Source organism: Cibotium barometz, chromosome 9, assembly GCF_041138505.1.
Source record: "Cibotium barometz isolate CiBa-2024 chromosome 9, ASM4113850v1, whole genome shotgun sequence".
Taxonomy (NCBI): domain Eukaryota; kingdom Viridiplantae; phylum Streptophyta; class Polypodiopsida; order Cyatheales; family Cibotiaceae; genus Cibotium; species Cibotium barometz.
The window spans coordinates 35,977,224-35,993,440 of NC_141054.1; the positions used below are offsets into that span (position 1 = coordinate 35,977,224).

Here is a 16,217-nt window from a genome sequence, read left to right on the forward strand (position 1 = left end):
CACGGAAGGGGCATGGAGGAGAGGTGACTAGTCAAGGGAGGGAAACTCTGGCCTCCAAATGGCAATGATCCTGTATGTGGCCTTAGACCGGATGGGACGTGGCAGCTAAATCAGGACTGGGAATTCATGTTCCCATCTGACTGGTGCTGGTTGAGAACTGAAGCATTGTTTACCATCCCATGATGTTGCCGGTAGACTATGCCCCATCACATAGAGCAGCAAGACTGAACATACAAGCACCATGAGCTTGAAAGCCAATAAGACGAAATGAAAATAGCATAGGGAGTACAGCTCCTTTCGTAAGTCAACTCTCACTTAAGCTTACTCTCTTACCTGTACACTCCAAAAAAATTACTTACCTGTACACTCCAAATAATTATAGTGTCTACCTCTCTTGTGAAGGCAATCCTGCATGCCAACAAAAACAGCTAAGCCAACCAGTGCTTAACCACCTGACAAACACAAGTTCAAAATCACTGATACAATTAAGGTATCATCAGAAACTAGTTTTTAGTAGTTGCCTGGAAAAGGCTGTTTGCATTTCTGCATAAGGGTCACAAGAAAGTCAAAAGAAACTCACTAAGCAGTGTTGCAGAATTTCTCAAGGCTGGCACCGCTGCACCAGGATGACCTCTTTTTTGTTACAGATTATGCATAAATAAGATATCTTAGATAATTGAAAATGCAAAATGAACACATAACCTAAAACTTAGTAAAAGCAAAACGAAAGTGTTCACCTGCATGCTAATTCATACAGCAAAGAGATCCAGAGACACCTTATAAATAAATTGAAGTCTAAAATCTTTATCAATATTGTAGGAAAGAAACAGACAAAAAACCTCTCCCCAGCTTCAGGAACTGGGGAATAGAATGCAGGATTCTTGAAACACAACCCTAGAATACCACTTGGGTTCAACGCATTATACAGAGCTTATAAGCCATGTTCTTAATCAGTAGTAAGCGGGCTTGTCAGACAACCACATCCTCGAAACCTTGCAGTCCCTACTGTTCTCATGATGATTTGCTGAGCATCTTCCAAAAGCTTCACAACCTCAGAGAAAGATGGTCTGGCTTCTGGATTTGCATCCCAGCAGCGAGTCATGATTTCTATGAGAGCTGGGGAACAGTCTGGTGGAATATCAGGTCTCACACCTCTATTCACAACAGCAAATGCAGCCTGTACTGCCGTCATGTTCTGAAATGGAAGATTCCCAGTTACCAGCTCCCACAGGACAATACCAAAGCTGTAAACGTCCACTTTGTGATTATAAGACCGATGTTGTATCATCTCCCTGAAAAAAGCCAAACAACTTAGCAAAGTATAAAATAATCTAGCTTTGAAACTTAAATGCCTATATTTTTCTACCATCTTTAAGCCATTACTGTCACAAGCCTGCTTCCACTGAAAACAAACCACAGGTCTAAAAATCACGTTTCGCCTAAAGAAAATTTCTGCAAACTTTTTACAAGAAAAACGGACAGCATGAAAACCTTGCGAGGGGCAGTCCAATTGTGTATAGATACAGCTGAGAATTTGTCATTAGAAGTAAAACAAAGTGAACAATTAAGTGCACAGCTCATGAGGACCTGCCATATCCTCCATAACTTGTCATATAATTCTCAACACAGTGGATGCAAAAAAATTGATCGTTTCTAAAGCCATGTTACGAGGTAACACATCAGATTGAACAGCATAGACAATCTTCTCAAGAACTCAATAACAGCAATCTTACCCTATAAAATCTTTGTATACACTGTGCACACACCACTTAATTACCATCATTTAGGGCTAATACCTTCACTTTGGACAGCATAAGCAGTAGCATAAGCAGTCTTCTCAAGAACTTGGTAACAGCAATCATACATGGCATGATATTAGTGTAAAGACCAACACTCATTAGGAGTGCATTGTATATGGGCAGCCCCAGGCAGGTCTGGGTTGTGGTTTTGCTGTAAAGGGAGGGGACTTATACTGACTTGGCACAATCTATAAGGCAACCACCGACCACCACATCACATGCTGACAAATGACCTGTCCCCCCTTACTACTTTGTAGCAGACCTGAGTTGTGCTTATGCTGTACAGAGAGTTTCTAATGACTTGGCACATCGCTAAGGCAACCATGCCTCACGTGCAAAAAAACCAAACTATCAAATCCTACCACTTTTAACACAAAGTCCCCTATTTATCCATCAGGCAGAAGACAACTCTCCAGAATGTCACCAGCCAGTTCGTTAACAGACACAGAGCACAAGCAAAGTAACTTCACAGTTTTCAGCCACATCCATTTGTACTTTCATTCTTGTACAAGTACAATATATACTTTGCAAGGGGGAGGGGGGAGATCATGTTGGCTGAGTTCAACCCTGCCCCACTGGTCGTAGATGCTCACTTCCACACAGTTACCTAAGTATCTCACCTATATACACTAGACAGGATCGCCTCCCGACTCCCAGGATGGCACTAGACTCCTCCAGACACCTTGCAAAGGAAATGCAGAACAGATCCTGGTACTCCTGCATAACCAGATGGTCTCGCTCACGTAGCCTTCGGATAGACTATCTACCCCCCTTTACTTACAGTCTAGAAATCCCTTTTCTGGATCTCACTAGGCAAGAGATCAACCATCATCTGGCTAGACTCGATCTGACTACATACACATTAAACCTGGTTAACCCCGTCAGAGCTGCACCCATTCGTAAATAAAATGTCAGTCAAAACATGAAAAAAACGAACCTAAGCTGAAGGATGAACCAATATGTACAGGAGGGTCATGTGCATCCTAAACAAGAAAAGGGAATCATACATTATTCTCATCATAGTTGAGGTACATAGCTTTCACATCCACTGCTTATTTGGAACACACGTCACATGTCACATGCAGCCTGCACTGGAGTGCTATGTGACACACTGGCTCTACATCAGTGCATCATTCATTAGTAGGATTTCCCTTCAGGAATATTTTATCATATGCCGTAACCCCATTGTGAGCCCCAGTCCGGGACCTGTCAGGCACGAGCTACATAGGTCAGTCTCCACAGCCATAGAGAGTCTGCATGTGTCAGTCCTCTTACCCACTTGGAGTATTCATCAGTTCATGCATGTAGAAGTCACGCCATGGCAGTAGATTTGCATTAGTGCATGTAGTTGCATAGTAGACAGGCCTATGGACCAGCCAAAGGCCAGCCCATTGCCACAACCATCAGCCAACAGCATTAGATGCGTACTAGCATCAGCCGACAGCAGTAAATGCTTCACAGCAAGAGTCAGCCAGCACTGGTACTCAGCTGACAGCATCATATGCTTCACAGCAACAATCGGCCAGCATGGGTATTCAGTCAGCCAGCAAAAAGGTTGCTCAGCATGCAGTCGGGTAGCTCTATCAGTCGGCCAGCATAAAAAAGGTATTTTCTCCCATGCGCAGCATTTTTAATAGCATTTAATGCTATTATTTGTCCAAGTGCTACTGGCCAATAGCCTCTGCTGATCAACCAGCAGCCTAGGGCCATATAAAAGCAGCGCTTGTTCCCTCATTTAATCATTCATCATCAGCAAAGTTCAGCAGCAGTCCCAAGCAGTTCCAGCATCATTCCCAAGTCCTCCACGAAGAGCATCTTCAGCATTCAGCCAGCATATGTGCATCCCTCAGCTTTGGGATTGCATAGTGGTCATTGAAGAGCCTTTCACGGAGCTTGGACAACATCTGGATCAGCGTGTGTTTGGTCTACATCGTCCTTGCGGCTGGCAGTCAGTCCTCAGTCATCATTCATTTTTATTGTAAGTTCTCCAAAGAAATATAAGCAAATACTCCTGCTTGCATGGGGGGGGGGGGGGGGGGGGGGGCGCTTCACTGGGTAAATTGGGACCCAATAGTGTGTCGACTCTTATCTGCTTTCTCTCTCTCTTCTACTCTCTCTCTAAGTGGAATTGCATAGGCTCACGGGTATAAAGAAGGGCTTTGTTGCACATTACGACGATCAACCTAGTGCATGCTACGTTGGTATCAGAGCTGCAGGTTGTAACCCAACTTGGCTACCCTAAAGTGAGAGCATTCCGTGGATGGTAAAATTGCGGTCAGGAAAAACCACCCAGACCTCTACAATGTCAGCAGAGACACCGTCACCAAGTTACAAGGAAGATATTGAAGAAGAGTTCTACAGGGAAGAGAACTCCTATAGAAACACTTCCGCCAAGCAATGAAGACTTCATCAGATTTCTCTTGGAGCAAAACGGGTTGCGAAGGCAACAAATTGAAGCCAAAGAAGAAGCGTCACAAGAAAAAAAAAGCTAAAGAAGAGGCTGAAAAAGCCAAAGCAGCACTGAAAAAGCCAAAGCAGAAGCAGAAAAGCCAAAAGAGCTCTCAGAATTGTTCCTTCTCATGCAACAACAACGACACAAAGAACGGCAAGCCAAAGAAGCTCGCCATGAGGATGAACGAAGGGCCAAGGACGCTCAACGCAAGGAAGAAGAAGACCGAAAGCAGGCAGACTAAGCTACCCGAGAAAGGCTTGATCGTGAGGCTACGCAACTCCAAAATCACCAGTTGATCGCCGCTATGCAAGAGAATGTGTTGTCTCTTCTCCCTACACTGGCGAACCAAGGAGCACGTCCCTCCACCACCCCAACCACCACCATCATACGAGCTCAACCGAACTTCAATAAGTATGATGGTAAGTGTGATCATGCTGCAATATTACAATTCATTCATCAATTTGTCACACATTTTCCTTTGGCTAAGCTTTTAGATCCACAAGATCGAGTCCACCTAGCAGCACCTCACTTCTCAAGCAAAGCGATCACTTGATGGCAACATTGGTTGAGTCTACATGTAGACCCGTTCAGAGGGGCTCCACAGTATGTATGGGACACCTTTGTGTCCGACCTAAAGAAAAGGTTTCTCCCTCCACAGTACATGACCAACCTTGAGGATAAGTTCTACAAACTCTCCCAAAATGGGTCACCCATGCTAACTTACTCTAATAAAGTAATCACGTCAACACATCAGTTAGGTATATCTGAGGAGGATAAATTGAAACAATTCATTAGAGGTCTGGATACTAATATTAGGTCTATTGTACGTAATTTTGAGCCACGGTCTTATGACATGACTCTCACCCCAACAACAATCATCCACAACCCAACAATAATCATCTCAAGGAGGGGGGGGGGGTGGGGGGGACTCAAAATAGCAAAGATAATAAGAAAGAATCCCAGAGCACTTCAGGAGGCAAGAAGGATAAAATCTTCACGCCTAAGAAAACACCTGAGGAAAAGGCCAAGGAGGTCATCACTAGTGGATATCTCCAACCAGAAGAGCAAACGCAATGTAAGGGGGAGAACAAATGTTTCTTCTGCCACACCGTGGGGCATGGTAAGAAAGATTGTACTAGTGGTAGGCTGCGCAAGCCACCAAAGCCTCTACCTCCACAATAGCCACCGCAACATCTACACCTACACCTCCCGCATCGGCCACCAATGCAATCCAACTCTTGCCCGCCTTAAACGCCGTACCCACAGTGGTATTTGACGATAAGCAAGAGGGCAAGGTGGAGGAGCAAAAGAAAGCCCTCATTCGTGCTTATGGCACAGTAAAGGGACAACATTTCATTGCTCTCTTTGATATGGGCAGCTCTGTGTGACATGTGAGGGATTGACCGTAGTAATCACAACCTTAGGCTAACTAAACTTCACTTAATGATGTTTAAGAGATAGACAAATAGTGTCAATGCAATGCAATGCAGCTATATTAGATGAATGGGTTACAATGAGATCTAAATAGATCTATGATGCTATCCTAGATGGAGATCCTTCTCGGGATGAGAGGGATAGGCTGAATGCTGATGATGAGGACTGTGTTAGAAGTCATCTCCTATCTATACATATACACCAGGGCCTCTGTTGTGGGTGTGCCCGCCCTTATTAGGTGTTTTCTCATTTTTCCCCACTCTCCGTATATATTTGGATTAATGCTTGAATGTTCTCCTTAAGGTTTATGGATGCTTAATGATGCCATGCCACCTGTACACCTGATGGGTGTGCATGTGACACTCTGAGGATGCCATTTCTCCTCAGTTGGCTAAAAAGATGAGTTGTACTCTCGTACCCCATCATTTGGACGTAGACGGGTTCACACCTAGTGTTCGCACACATCTCTCATAAGGCTCAACAATTCTCATTCATGGTTCAAAAGGCCACATTTCAGAAAGACTTCATTGTCTCACCTCGTTTGGGGTGCGATATGATTCTCGGCATTCAGTGGTTTAGGAAGTATGCTGTTAGAAGTCATCTCCTGTCTTTAGCAGACACCAAGGCCTCTGTTGTGGGTGTGCCCACCCTTTGTAGGTGTTTTCTCATTTTTCCTCACTCCCGTATTTTTTCCCCATTTTTTCCTATTTTTACCAGGTGTGGGAGGCAGTTTTTTGCAACCTGGCTGATCCAGATACTGGCCGACTGCTGGTTCTGAGGTTCTGGATGCTGGCCGACTGCCCCTTCTGGTCCCCGACCTCTCATGCATGCTGGCCAACTGTACACAGCTGGCCGACTGGTGGATGGAGCTGGTCGTGGACATGTAGGCCCAGTCAGCTGCTTTTTCAACAGGCCAACTGCATGTATGGGGCCATATAAAATGGCCCCATGGCCCCCACACCATTGTATCTTGTGTTCATTTCGGGATCTTGTGTATAGAGAAGAGTTACATGCCTATCTCTCTCCTTCTCTTGTGCTGTCTATTTTCTGCACTCTACTTGCTCTCGTGGTCTCAGATTTGGTGATCATCTCCGCTGCGTATTTTGACATGGTATCAGAGCCCTAGGCTCTTGAAAGATCTTGGGAGTTTTCTGAGCAAGAGGGGGATTGTTGCGTTGCTGATTGGTGGATTGTTAGGGACTGTTCAGGAAGAGCAAGAGGAAGGTGGGCTGAGTTGCTGGACAGCCACTTGCAGGTTTAAAGGTTTTTTTTCCCACCCACCCACCCTTTTTCAGTTACATCCCCGCGATGGCAGATTTGTTCGAGACGGCTGAGAAGCATGTGAAGATCCCAACACTCCCCACGTTCCCAGTGGACCGTCAGTTGGACGAGAACAATTACGGCATCTGGAAGGTTATGATGGAGTCTGTGCTGGAGTCATATGACCTTGCTGATTTCATCGTTATCGGGGTTCCACGGCCGGAAGTAGAGGAAGGGGAGTTACTGTCAACGAGGAAGGACCGCGAGGCACAGGCACAGATGTGGGATCTTGTCAACGCCAAGGTCCGTTCATTTATCTTCCTCAACTGCACACCGCAAGTAATCAATCACGTAAAGCATATGACGCTGGCCAGAGGGATATGGCAGCACGTGGCTTCTCTTTATAACAGGGTATCACCCATGAAGAGGATTTCCTTGGAAGTACAGATGCGGGTTATGCACCCTGCAAAGTCGTCGACGATGCGGGAGCACATTAACAAGCTGCAGGCCCTTCAGCAGGAAGTCCTCCACGCTGGGAAGGAGATATCATCAAAAGATATGGCCATTACTTTGCTCTCCCACTTGATACAGTATTCCGCTTTCTACTCTTCTTTGATTACTAGTGGCAGGCTCAGCACCATTACCTGGGAGGAGCTTGTGCCCATGGTCTTGAGGAACGATTCACGAACCCTCCTCACAGCGGAGGTTCGAAGGCCTTAACTGGCCAACGGCCAAAAGGCCGGAATAACACCAAGGGCAAAGGGAAGGCTTCACCGGAGAAGTCTTCTGAAAAGAAGCCTGACACAGATCGAGAGAAACTGAAGGCCGAGAGGTCCTGCAACGATTGTGGCGAGAAAGGCCACTATTGGAGGAAGTGTCCTAAGCGGACTGGGAAGAGTGCTGATTCTTCAGCCTCAGCTGCAAAGACTCCTGCATTTGTGCACTTAGAGATGATGGACTCAGATGCTTCATCATCTTCGAGCGAGGAGGCAGTTGGCTTCAACGCAAAGGATACCCGGGAATGGATTCTTGACAGTGGTGCTTCCAGGCACATGACTCCGTCCCGATACTTCTTTTTGGATCTGAAATGGCAGACAGGTCGCATTTTCATTGGCGACAACTCCACCATTCCGATACACAGTGAGGACCGGATGGAGATTATTCCCGACGAAAAGGGGGGCAAGCATGCCTCCCGTGTTCTTTACGTCCCTGCTCTTGGTTTTCATCTTCTGTCAGTGCATGAAGTATGCAAGACTGGCTTTCGGATGGAATTTGAGGAGCATTCAGTTGCTCTACGGGACCATGAGACTAGCCAGGTTGTTTGGGAAGGCGGTGTGGAGAATGGTATCTACAAGCTCTTTGCACTCTCCTCATTGACAGGTTCTCAGGTCGGAGATCTGTGGCACTTCCGTTATGGCCACTTAAATGTGGATGCACTGCGGCGAGCTTTTCGGGACCAGATGGTGGTTGGCTTGCCAGATGTTGGCAGCAGGCAAGGACGTTGCAGTTCTTGCATACGTGGTAAGCAGCACAGGGAATCCTTTCTGAAGCAGGCTTCCAGGCAGCCTTCAAAACCATTGGAGTTGATTCACACTGACTTGTGTGGACCTCAGCAGACACCATCATTGGGAGGATCTCTCTAGTTCATGCTGCTTGTTGATGACTGTACCAGATTCACGTGGGTCTACTTTCTTTCACAGAAGGACCAAGCTTTTGCACGGTTCAAGGATTGGCACGTGATGGTGGAAAAAGAGTCTGGATTGCAGGTAAAGACTCTCAGGGCTGACAAAGGGGGTGAATTCTCTTCAAATGTTTTTCTCAGATTTTGTGCAAACCATGGCATCAAGAGGGAACTGGCCAATACAGGATCACCTTCAGAGAATGGAGTTGTAGAACGCAAAAACAGGACTGTGGTGGAGATGGCGAGGACCATGCTGGAGCATCGTGATCTTCCTCCTCCACTTTGGGGAGAGGCTGTGGCAACGGCTGTCCATACCCTCAACCGGTCTCCAACGACTTCAGTACCTAATATGACTCCGTTTGAGGCATACTTTGGCAGAAAACCTGATGTCTCCCACTTCCGTGTATTTGGGAGCGATGCGTATGTACATATTCCGAAGAAGCAAAGGAGGAAGCTTGACTCCAAATCCCGCAAGCTTATATTTGTGGGGTATGATTCTCTTTCCAAGGGATACAGATTGTATGATCCAGAGAGGAATGAGATTGTTGTCAGCCGAGATGTGGTCTTTGATGAGCATGTTCTAGTATCCACTGTCGAGGAGCCGCCACTTCCTTGGAGATCCAAAGGAGTCTAATGATGATTCCCAGTCTATTGCTCCAGTTGATCAACCACAGTCAGTACAGGAGGTTGATCCCGCAGTTGAAGTAGAGCCCCCGCAACGGCAAGAGGCTCCATGATCTGTTCGAGTACCCAGGTGGTTGATGGACACCCTTCGGGAATCAAGTGTCACGGAGCTACCCTCCGAGTGGACCACAGAGGACGGCCCTCGACGATCACACAAAGTCCGCGACAAAAGCAATACAGCGAAGCTTCTTCAGATAAACTATGCTTTGATGTCTCGTATTATGCGGGACAAGGAGCCCACTTCCGTTAAGGAAGCCCTTTCATAGGATACTTGGAGGAAATCCATGCATGTGGAACTTGATGCCATCGAGAAGAACAACACATGGGAGTTGGTACCGAGCGTCGAAACGGTCAGTCATTGGTGTCAAATGGGTCTTTAAGACCAAATATGTGTCAGATGGGTCGGTGGACAAACACAAAGCCAGACTCGTGGCTAAAGGTTATGCTCAGCGGCCAGGCATCGACTACGAGGATACCTTTGCACCGACAGCAAGGATGACCACGATTCGGACCATTCTTGCCCTTGCTTCTTCTCAAAGGTGGCCTGTGTATCAAATGGATGTAAAATCTGCATTCCTTAATGGTGACCTACAGGAGGAGGTGTATGTTGAGCAGCCTCCAGGCTTTGTTGTTTGAGGATCAGAAGGGATGGTTTACACGTTACATAAGGCCTTGTATGGTCTTAAGCAGGCTCCCAGGGCTTGGAATCAGAAGATTGATTCCTTCTTTGTTCGGACTCGTTTTCAGAGATCGGTTGCAGATCCCAACCTGTATCTCTTTCGGGAAGGCGGCATGGTTACGATTATCATCCTTTATGTGGATGATCTCATTCTCACCGGCGGTCATGTGGAGCACATTGGCGTGACGAAGGCTGCCTTGTCAAAGGAGTTTGAGATGACCGACCTAGGCTTACTCCACTTCTTTTTAGAATTGGAGATCTGGCAGACCCAGAGGGGGTTTTTTGTCTCTCAGCAGCGGTATGTTCATGAGTTGCTTGAGGCCTTTGGGATGGAGAACTGCAAGCCTATTACTTCGTCGATGGACCCAAATACAAAGTTAACTGTTAATGATCCTTGTGAGCCAGTTGATGCCTCGCAATATCGGAAGTTGGTTGGTTCATTGATCTGGGTTGCTGAACACCACATTGGACTTGAGCTTCTCCGTGGGGCTGTTGAGCTCTTTTATGCAAACGCCATTGAAGTCTCATTGGGACGCAAGATTGCAAATCTTCCGCTATCTGCAGAGTACGAAGAATCTAGGACTCTTTTACACAGGAGGGGATGGGGTCAGACTCCAAGGTTGGAGTGACTCAGATTGGGGAGGAGATCCAGACACGAGGAGATCTACTTCAGGTTACAGTTTTACCCTCGGCTCAGGAGCAGTTTCTTGGAGCAGTAAGAGGCAACCAACTTTTGCCCTATCTTCGACAGAGGCAGAGTACCGAGCTGTTTGTGGTGCTGCTTGCGAGGTTGTGTGGCTGCGGAGGCTGCTAGGCGAGATTGGGTTTCCACAGAAGGAGCCCACAGTCATTGAAGGGAGAGAATTAGGGTTTCATGTGGGAGACATACACAGAGAAGAAGGGGGAGAGAGAGAGAGAGACATGTGGGGATAAGTCAACTCATCAAGTGTGTGTGTGTGACTCCCCTATCACACATGTATATTTGCTCTAGTACACATAGTGCACTTAGTACATTAAAAGTACGAAGTGTACTATGTACTATAACTTATGGGCTTGTACACACTACAAGGGTGGGCATAATGCCTTTACCCCAACAACCTCCCACTTAAAGGCAGTGTGCCCTTAAGTAAAGGAAAAGAAAAAATCAGCATGTACATGATAATATACAAGGCCATATCAAGGCTGAAACTAGCCTCATCCAATGCCCATCAAGTGTCTGCAATGAGCAAACCGCTCTGGAGGTAAACTCTTTGTCAACAGATCAGTCGGGTTGTCATCCGTATGAATCTTAACAAGATGAATCTGCTTGTTCTCTATCACCTCTCTGATGAAGTGATATTTCATATCCACATGCTTCGTCTTTGCATGAAAGACAGGGTTCTTTGCCAACTGGATGGCACTCTGACTGTCACAATGCAACAATGGAATATCCCCTGTATAACCCAAATCAACCACTAACCGAGATAGCCATAATGCCTCCTTGCAAGCCTCTGTGGCTGCAATATACTCGGCCTCTGTAGTAGATAAGGCAGTGCACTTCTGCATCCTGGATATCCATGACACAGCACCTCCTGTGAATGTAAATACATAACCGGTAGTAGACTTCCGGTTATCTGGATGACTGGCATAATCCGAATCCGTGTAACCATGCACTAATGCATCCTGTTTGCCAAAGCATATGCACATATCCTGTGTGCCCTTCAGGTATCTCATGACACCTTTCACTGCTTCCCAATGCTTCTTGCCAGGTTTGGCCATGTATCTAGAAACCACTCCCACTGCAAATGCAATGTCCGGCCTGGTAGCAACCATGGCATACATGAGACTGCCACAAGCTGAAGCATACGGAATCTTGGCCATATCAACCCTGTCACTATCCGACTGTGGGCTGTCCATAGCACTGAGTTTCACATATGGAGGCAAAGGTGTACGAGTCTTCTTCCCCCCATCCATATTGAACCTCTGCAAAACTTTGCCAATGTATTCCTTCTGAGACAAATACAACACATGCTGATTTCTATCCCGAAGTATCCGCATACCCAAAATGTGATTTGCATCACCCAAATCCTTCATATCAAAGGTCTGATGCAGTCTCTTCTTCAAGGCATCCATCTCTTTACGAGATTTCCCGGCAATCAACATATCATCAACATACAAGATGAGTATCAATAGACTGCCATCCAAAGCTTTCTTGGTGTATAAGCAATGATCTATGTCACTTCTCCTGAAATCTTGGGATTTCATGAATGTATCAAATTGATGATACCATTCCCTTGGTGCCTGCTGTTTGAGCCCATAAAGACTCTTTTTCAGCTTGCATACAAGCTTCTCCTTTCCATTCACTGCATAACCCTCTGGCTGTTGCATATATATCTCCTCATGGAGATCACCGTGAAGAAAAGCAGTCTTCACATCCATCTGAATCAAATCTAGATCATCATGAGCAACCAAAGCTAATACAGCTCTAAGTGTGGTCATTTTGACCACTGGAGAGAAGATCTCATCAAAGTCCACACCATATTCCTGCTTGAAGCCCTTAGCCACTAGCCTGGCTTTGTATCTTGGCTTTGCATCAGGTGCAACTTTGAGCCTGTAAACCCACTTGCATGGCAAAACCTTCTTGCCTGTAGGCAAATGCACCAACTTCCATGTTCCATTTTTGTGCAGAGAATCCATCTCTAACTTCATAGCACGCTCCCAAAGAGCCTTGTCTGCCCTCTGTAAAGCCTCCTTGTAACATGAGGGCTCCCCACAGTCAGTGAGCATCAAGTAGTCAACCCCTGGAACAAACCTGTCAGGGGCTCTGGAGGGTCTTGTGGACCTCCGTACCCAATGACCATCATTTGCAGGTTGCTGTCCAGCCTGCATATCACCTATTGGTGGCTCCTGTTCCATGCCATAAGGTTGAAAGATCATGCCCGGTATCTCCTCTAACTGTGGGATATCCATAGGGATATCTTCTGCCATCTCTGGCTGTCCATTTGGACCATTTTCAGCACCATTTAAGGGCTGGTTTTGTTGCTGTAATGGCTGATTTACAGCCCTTGGATGTTGTCCATGATGTCCATCATCATCAAAGATGACTCTGCCAGGCTCCTGTTGCCTTGCAGGCTCCTTATACATGCATGTTTCATCAAAAATGACATCATTGCTGCGTATAATCTTTCTATTCACTGGATCCCAAAGTCTATACCCCATTTCACCTCTGTCACCATATCCTAGGAATATGCATTTGTGAGACTTAGGATCAAGTTTGGTGCGTATTTCCCTGCGTATGTGCACGTACGCAACACAACCAAACACTCTCAAGTGCTTGTAGGACGGAGGCTTCCCTGTCCATACTTCCTCTGGCACTTTCCCACCAAGCCTCATGTTAGGTGACCTGTTTATAAGATGAACGGCTGTCATAACAGCTTCAGCCCAAAAACCATGAGGTAATGCAGCATGTGACAACATAGAACGGACCTTCTCCTGAATGGTCCTGTTCATCCTCTCTGCTGTCCCGTTTTGTGGAGGATCATAAGGAGTAGAGAGCTCCCTCTTGATGCCTTTAGCATCACAAAAGTCCTGAAACTGTTTGGACATATACTCTCCACCATTGTCGGAACGCAAAGCCTTCAGTGTTTTGCCAGTTTGATTCTCAACAAGAGCAACAAACTTCTCAAACACTGAGAATGTATCACTCTTCAAACGAAGAGGATAAACCCACACCTTGCATGTGGCATCGTCAATAAAGGACACAAAATATTTTGCCCCTCCCAAAGAAAGCTGAGGCATCTCACATACATCTGTATGCACAAGCTCTAACTGAGCATCTTTCTGTCCAAGAGCTTTCTTGTGGGGGCACTGGAGTTGCCTGCCATATATACAATGCTCACAAAACTGAAAACTTGAGAACTTTAGAGAAGGCAAGTAACCAAAACGAGACAATTGCTCCATTCCTTTGACACTCATGTGTCCCAACCGGCTATGCCACATAGAGATTTCCGGCAGCTCGGTTGCATTTACATTAACATGGTGACAAACACCAGCATGCATGAAGTAAAGAGTGTCCACCTTAGAGCCTCTGGCAACAACCAGTGAGCCCTTACTAATCTTCCACTTTCCACGACCAAATGTGGTAACATAATCAGCATCATCAAGCTGTCCAGTAGAAAGCAAGTTCTTCTTGATCTCAGGTACATGCCTGACATCATGGAGCATAAGCTATGAGCCATCTGAAAACACAAGCCTCACATCACCTCTGCCAAGAATCTTGCATGCATGGTTGTCACCCAAATAAACTACTCCTTCATTGCCAGCAGTATACCTGACAAACAAGTCTCTGCAACCTGTGACATGAAAGGAGGCACCTGAATCAATGATCCATGAGTGCATACCATGACCATCTCCTGCAAGGAGTGAATGGGCATCAAGTGAAGACGTGAATAGGACTTCATCCTCACTGTCACCTGCATGTGACACATTGACTTCTTCAATCTTGACTCCACTTTTGCCCTTTGGCTTTGCATCTTTGGCTTCATCTTTGTCTTTGTCTTTTCCTTTGCCCTTTTCCTTTTGATCATTCTTCCATTTGTAGCATTGCTTTTTGATATGTCCCTTCTTGCCACAATAATGGCATTCCAAGTCCTTTTTGGAGCGGGACTTGCTCCTTCCCCGTTCTTGGCTTTTACCCCTTTACTGGGATCTCCCACGTGCATTCATTGCATTGGACTTTCCAACAGAGTTGTTCTTTCTGTTCATCTCCTCTTGAAGGAGAGCACCCTCCACATCTGCATATGACAGCATAGCATTTGAATTGCTAGTGGCTGTCCTGAATGTGTCCCAACTCTCTGGCAAAGTGCATAAGAGAAAGGTGGCTTTGAACTCATCGTCCATTGCCAACTTTTGATTGATGACCTGGCTGACAACACCATTAAACTCATTTAGATGGGCTGTCATAGACGCCCCTTCCTTCATTTGAAGACCTATGAGTTTCTTCAACCAATACACTTTGCTTGAAGCACTTTGCTGGGCATACAAGTCCTGCAATCTTTGCCACATTCCCCAAGCTGTCTTCTCTTCACTTATGCTGAAAAGTAAAGTGTCTGACACAGACAACATGATGGTAGATCTTGCTAGCTCATCCATATCTTCCCATTCTTCAGCAGTAAGAGAAGCGGCCATTACACCCCTTTCTTTGATAGGCTTGTGTTGCTTCTTCTCGAGCAACACATTATAGCACTGGGTTTGCCAAATGTCATAATTATGTGAGCCTTCAAGCTTCTTGATGTGAAGCAATGAAGAGCTCTCACCTGTGGTTGCCATAGCAATATGCAACCTTTGTCAATGCCTGACTCCCTGCAAGATGTGCAAACACTGCACCAAAGCACACAAAGTGCTCACAGTTGTTCTCCCATCTCCCACTCTACTCCCACTGTATGTAATAAAATCACCAAAATCTGGTTGCTGCAGATTTAGGACAGCACCTTAGATGTGCTCTGTTCCCCTTCCAAAGTACTCTACAACAGTACTAAGTGCTCACCAATGATGTACCAAATCTGTACCGGCAAGTACAGCAGCTGAAAATGAACCTTTTCCTCACTCAAATCAATGTACAGCCATGCCAAAACTTGTACAAAGTTGTACCAAATCTGTACCAGCAAGTACAGCAGCAATAAATGCTCTCCTGGCTGTCCAAATGAGTGAAAATCAGACTTTTACAGTCCCCACCACTGCATACAACAGTCCCGGACAGAAATTGAGCAAAAGCCCCTTGACTGCAAGTGGATTTCTGAGGGTTCAAGGCATAAAAGTCTTCCCTGCTGCTTTGCCAAGCTCAACAAGCATAAAATCTTGAAAAGCCCCTTGATTCAAGATCAATTTCTGATCATACATGGTACATTAACGCACATGAAGGCATCCGGAGTCTTCACAGTGCTTCCCCCTGGCCACATATACATCCAATACATAAAAGCCCCTTGATTTACAGGCACATTGAGTGCTTGACAGGCATCAACACATTGCCCAAAGCATCAAATGCCAGTGCCTACATGCAAATCAACCCAATCGACACAAAAGCCCTTTGATTTGCACTCCAATTTCCTGCAATTTTGCCCCAATTGTGAGATTGCTCACATCATACAGCATGTATGAATGCCCAATGGCACAATTACATCAAAAGCCCCAAATTTTGACATCCAATTTCCTGCAAATTGATCCTGAATGTGACCAATGTCACCCAATGTT

The 16,217-nt window shown here is 45.9% G+C and overlaps 1 protein-coding gene across 2 annotated transcripts in view; it reads right to left on the reverse strand.

The window, feature by feature from the left end:
* Positions 1-712: 712 nt before the first annotated feature.
* The window catches only part of LOC147635525 (serine/threonine-protein kinase STY13-like), a 40,565-nt gene continuing 25,060 nt past the window's right edge, over positions 713-16,217 (reverse strand). For both annotated transcript variants that reach the window (XM_086802856.1, XM_086802855.1), the window contains one exon: positions 713-1,292. In XM_086802856.1, the coding sequence (XP_086658982.1) occupies positions 947-1,292 (346 nt within the window). In that variant the 3' untranslated portion in view covers positions 713-946. The remainder of the gene's footprint in view (positions 1,293-16,217) is intronic.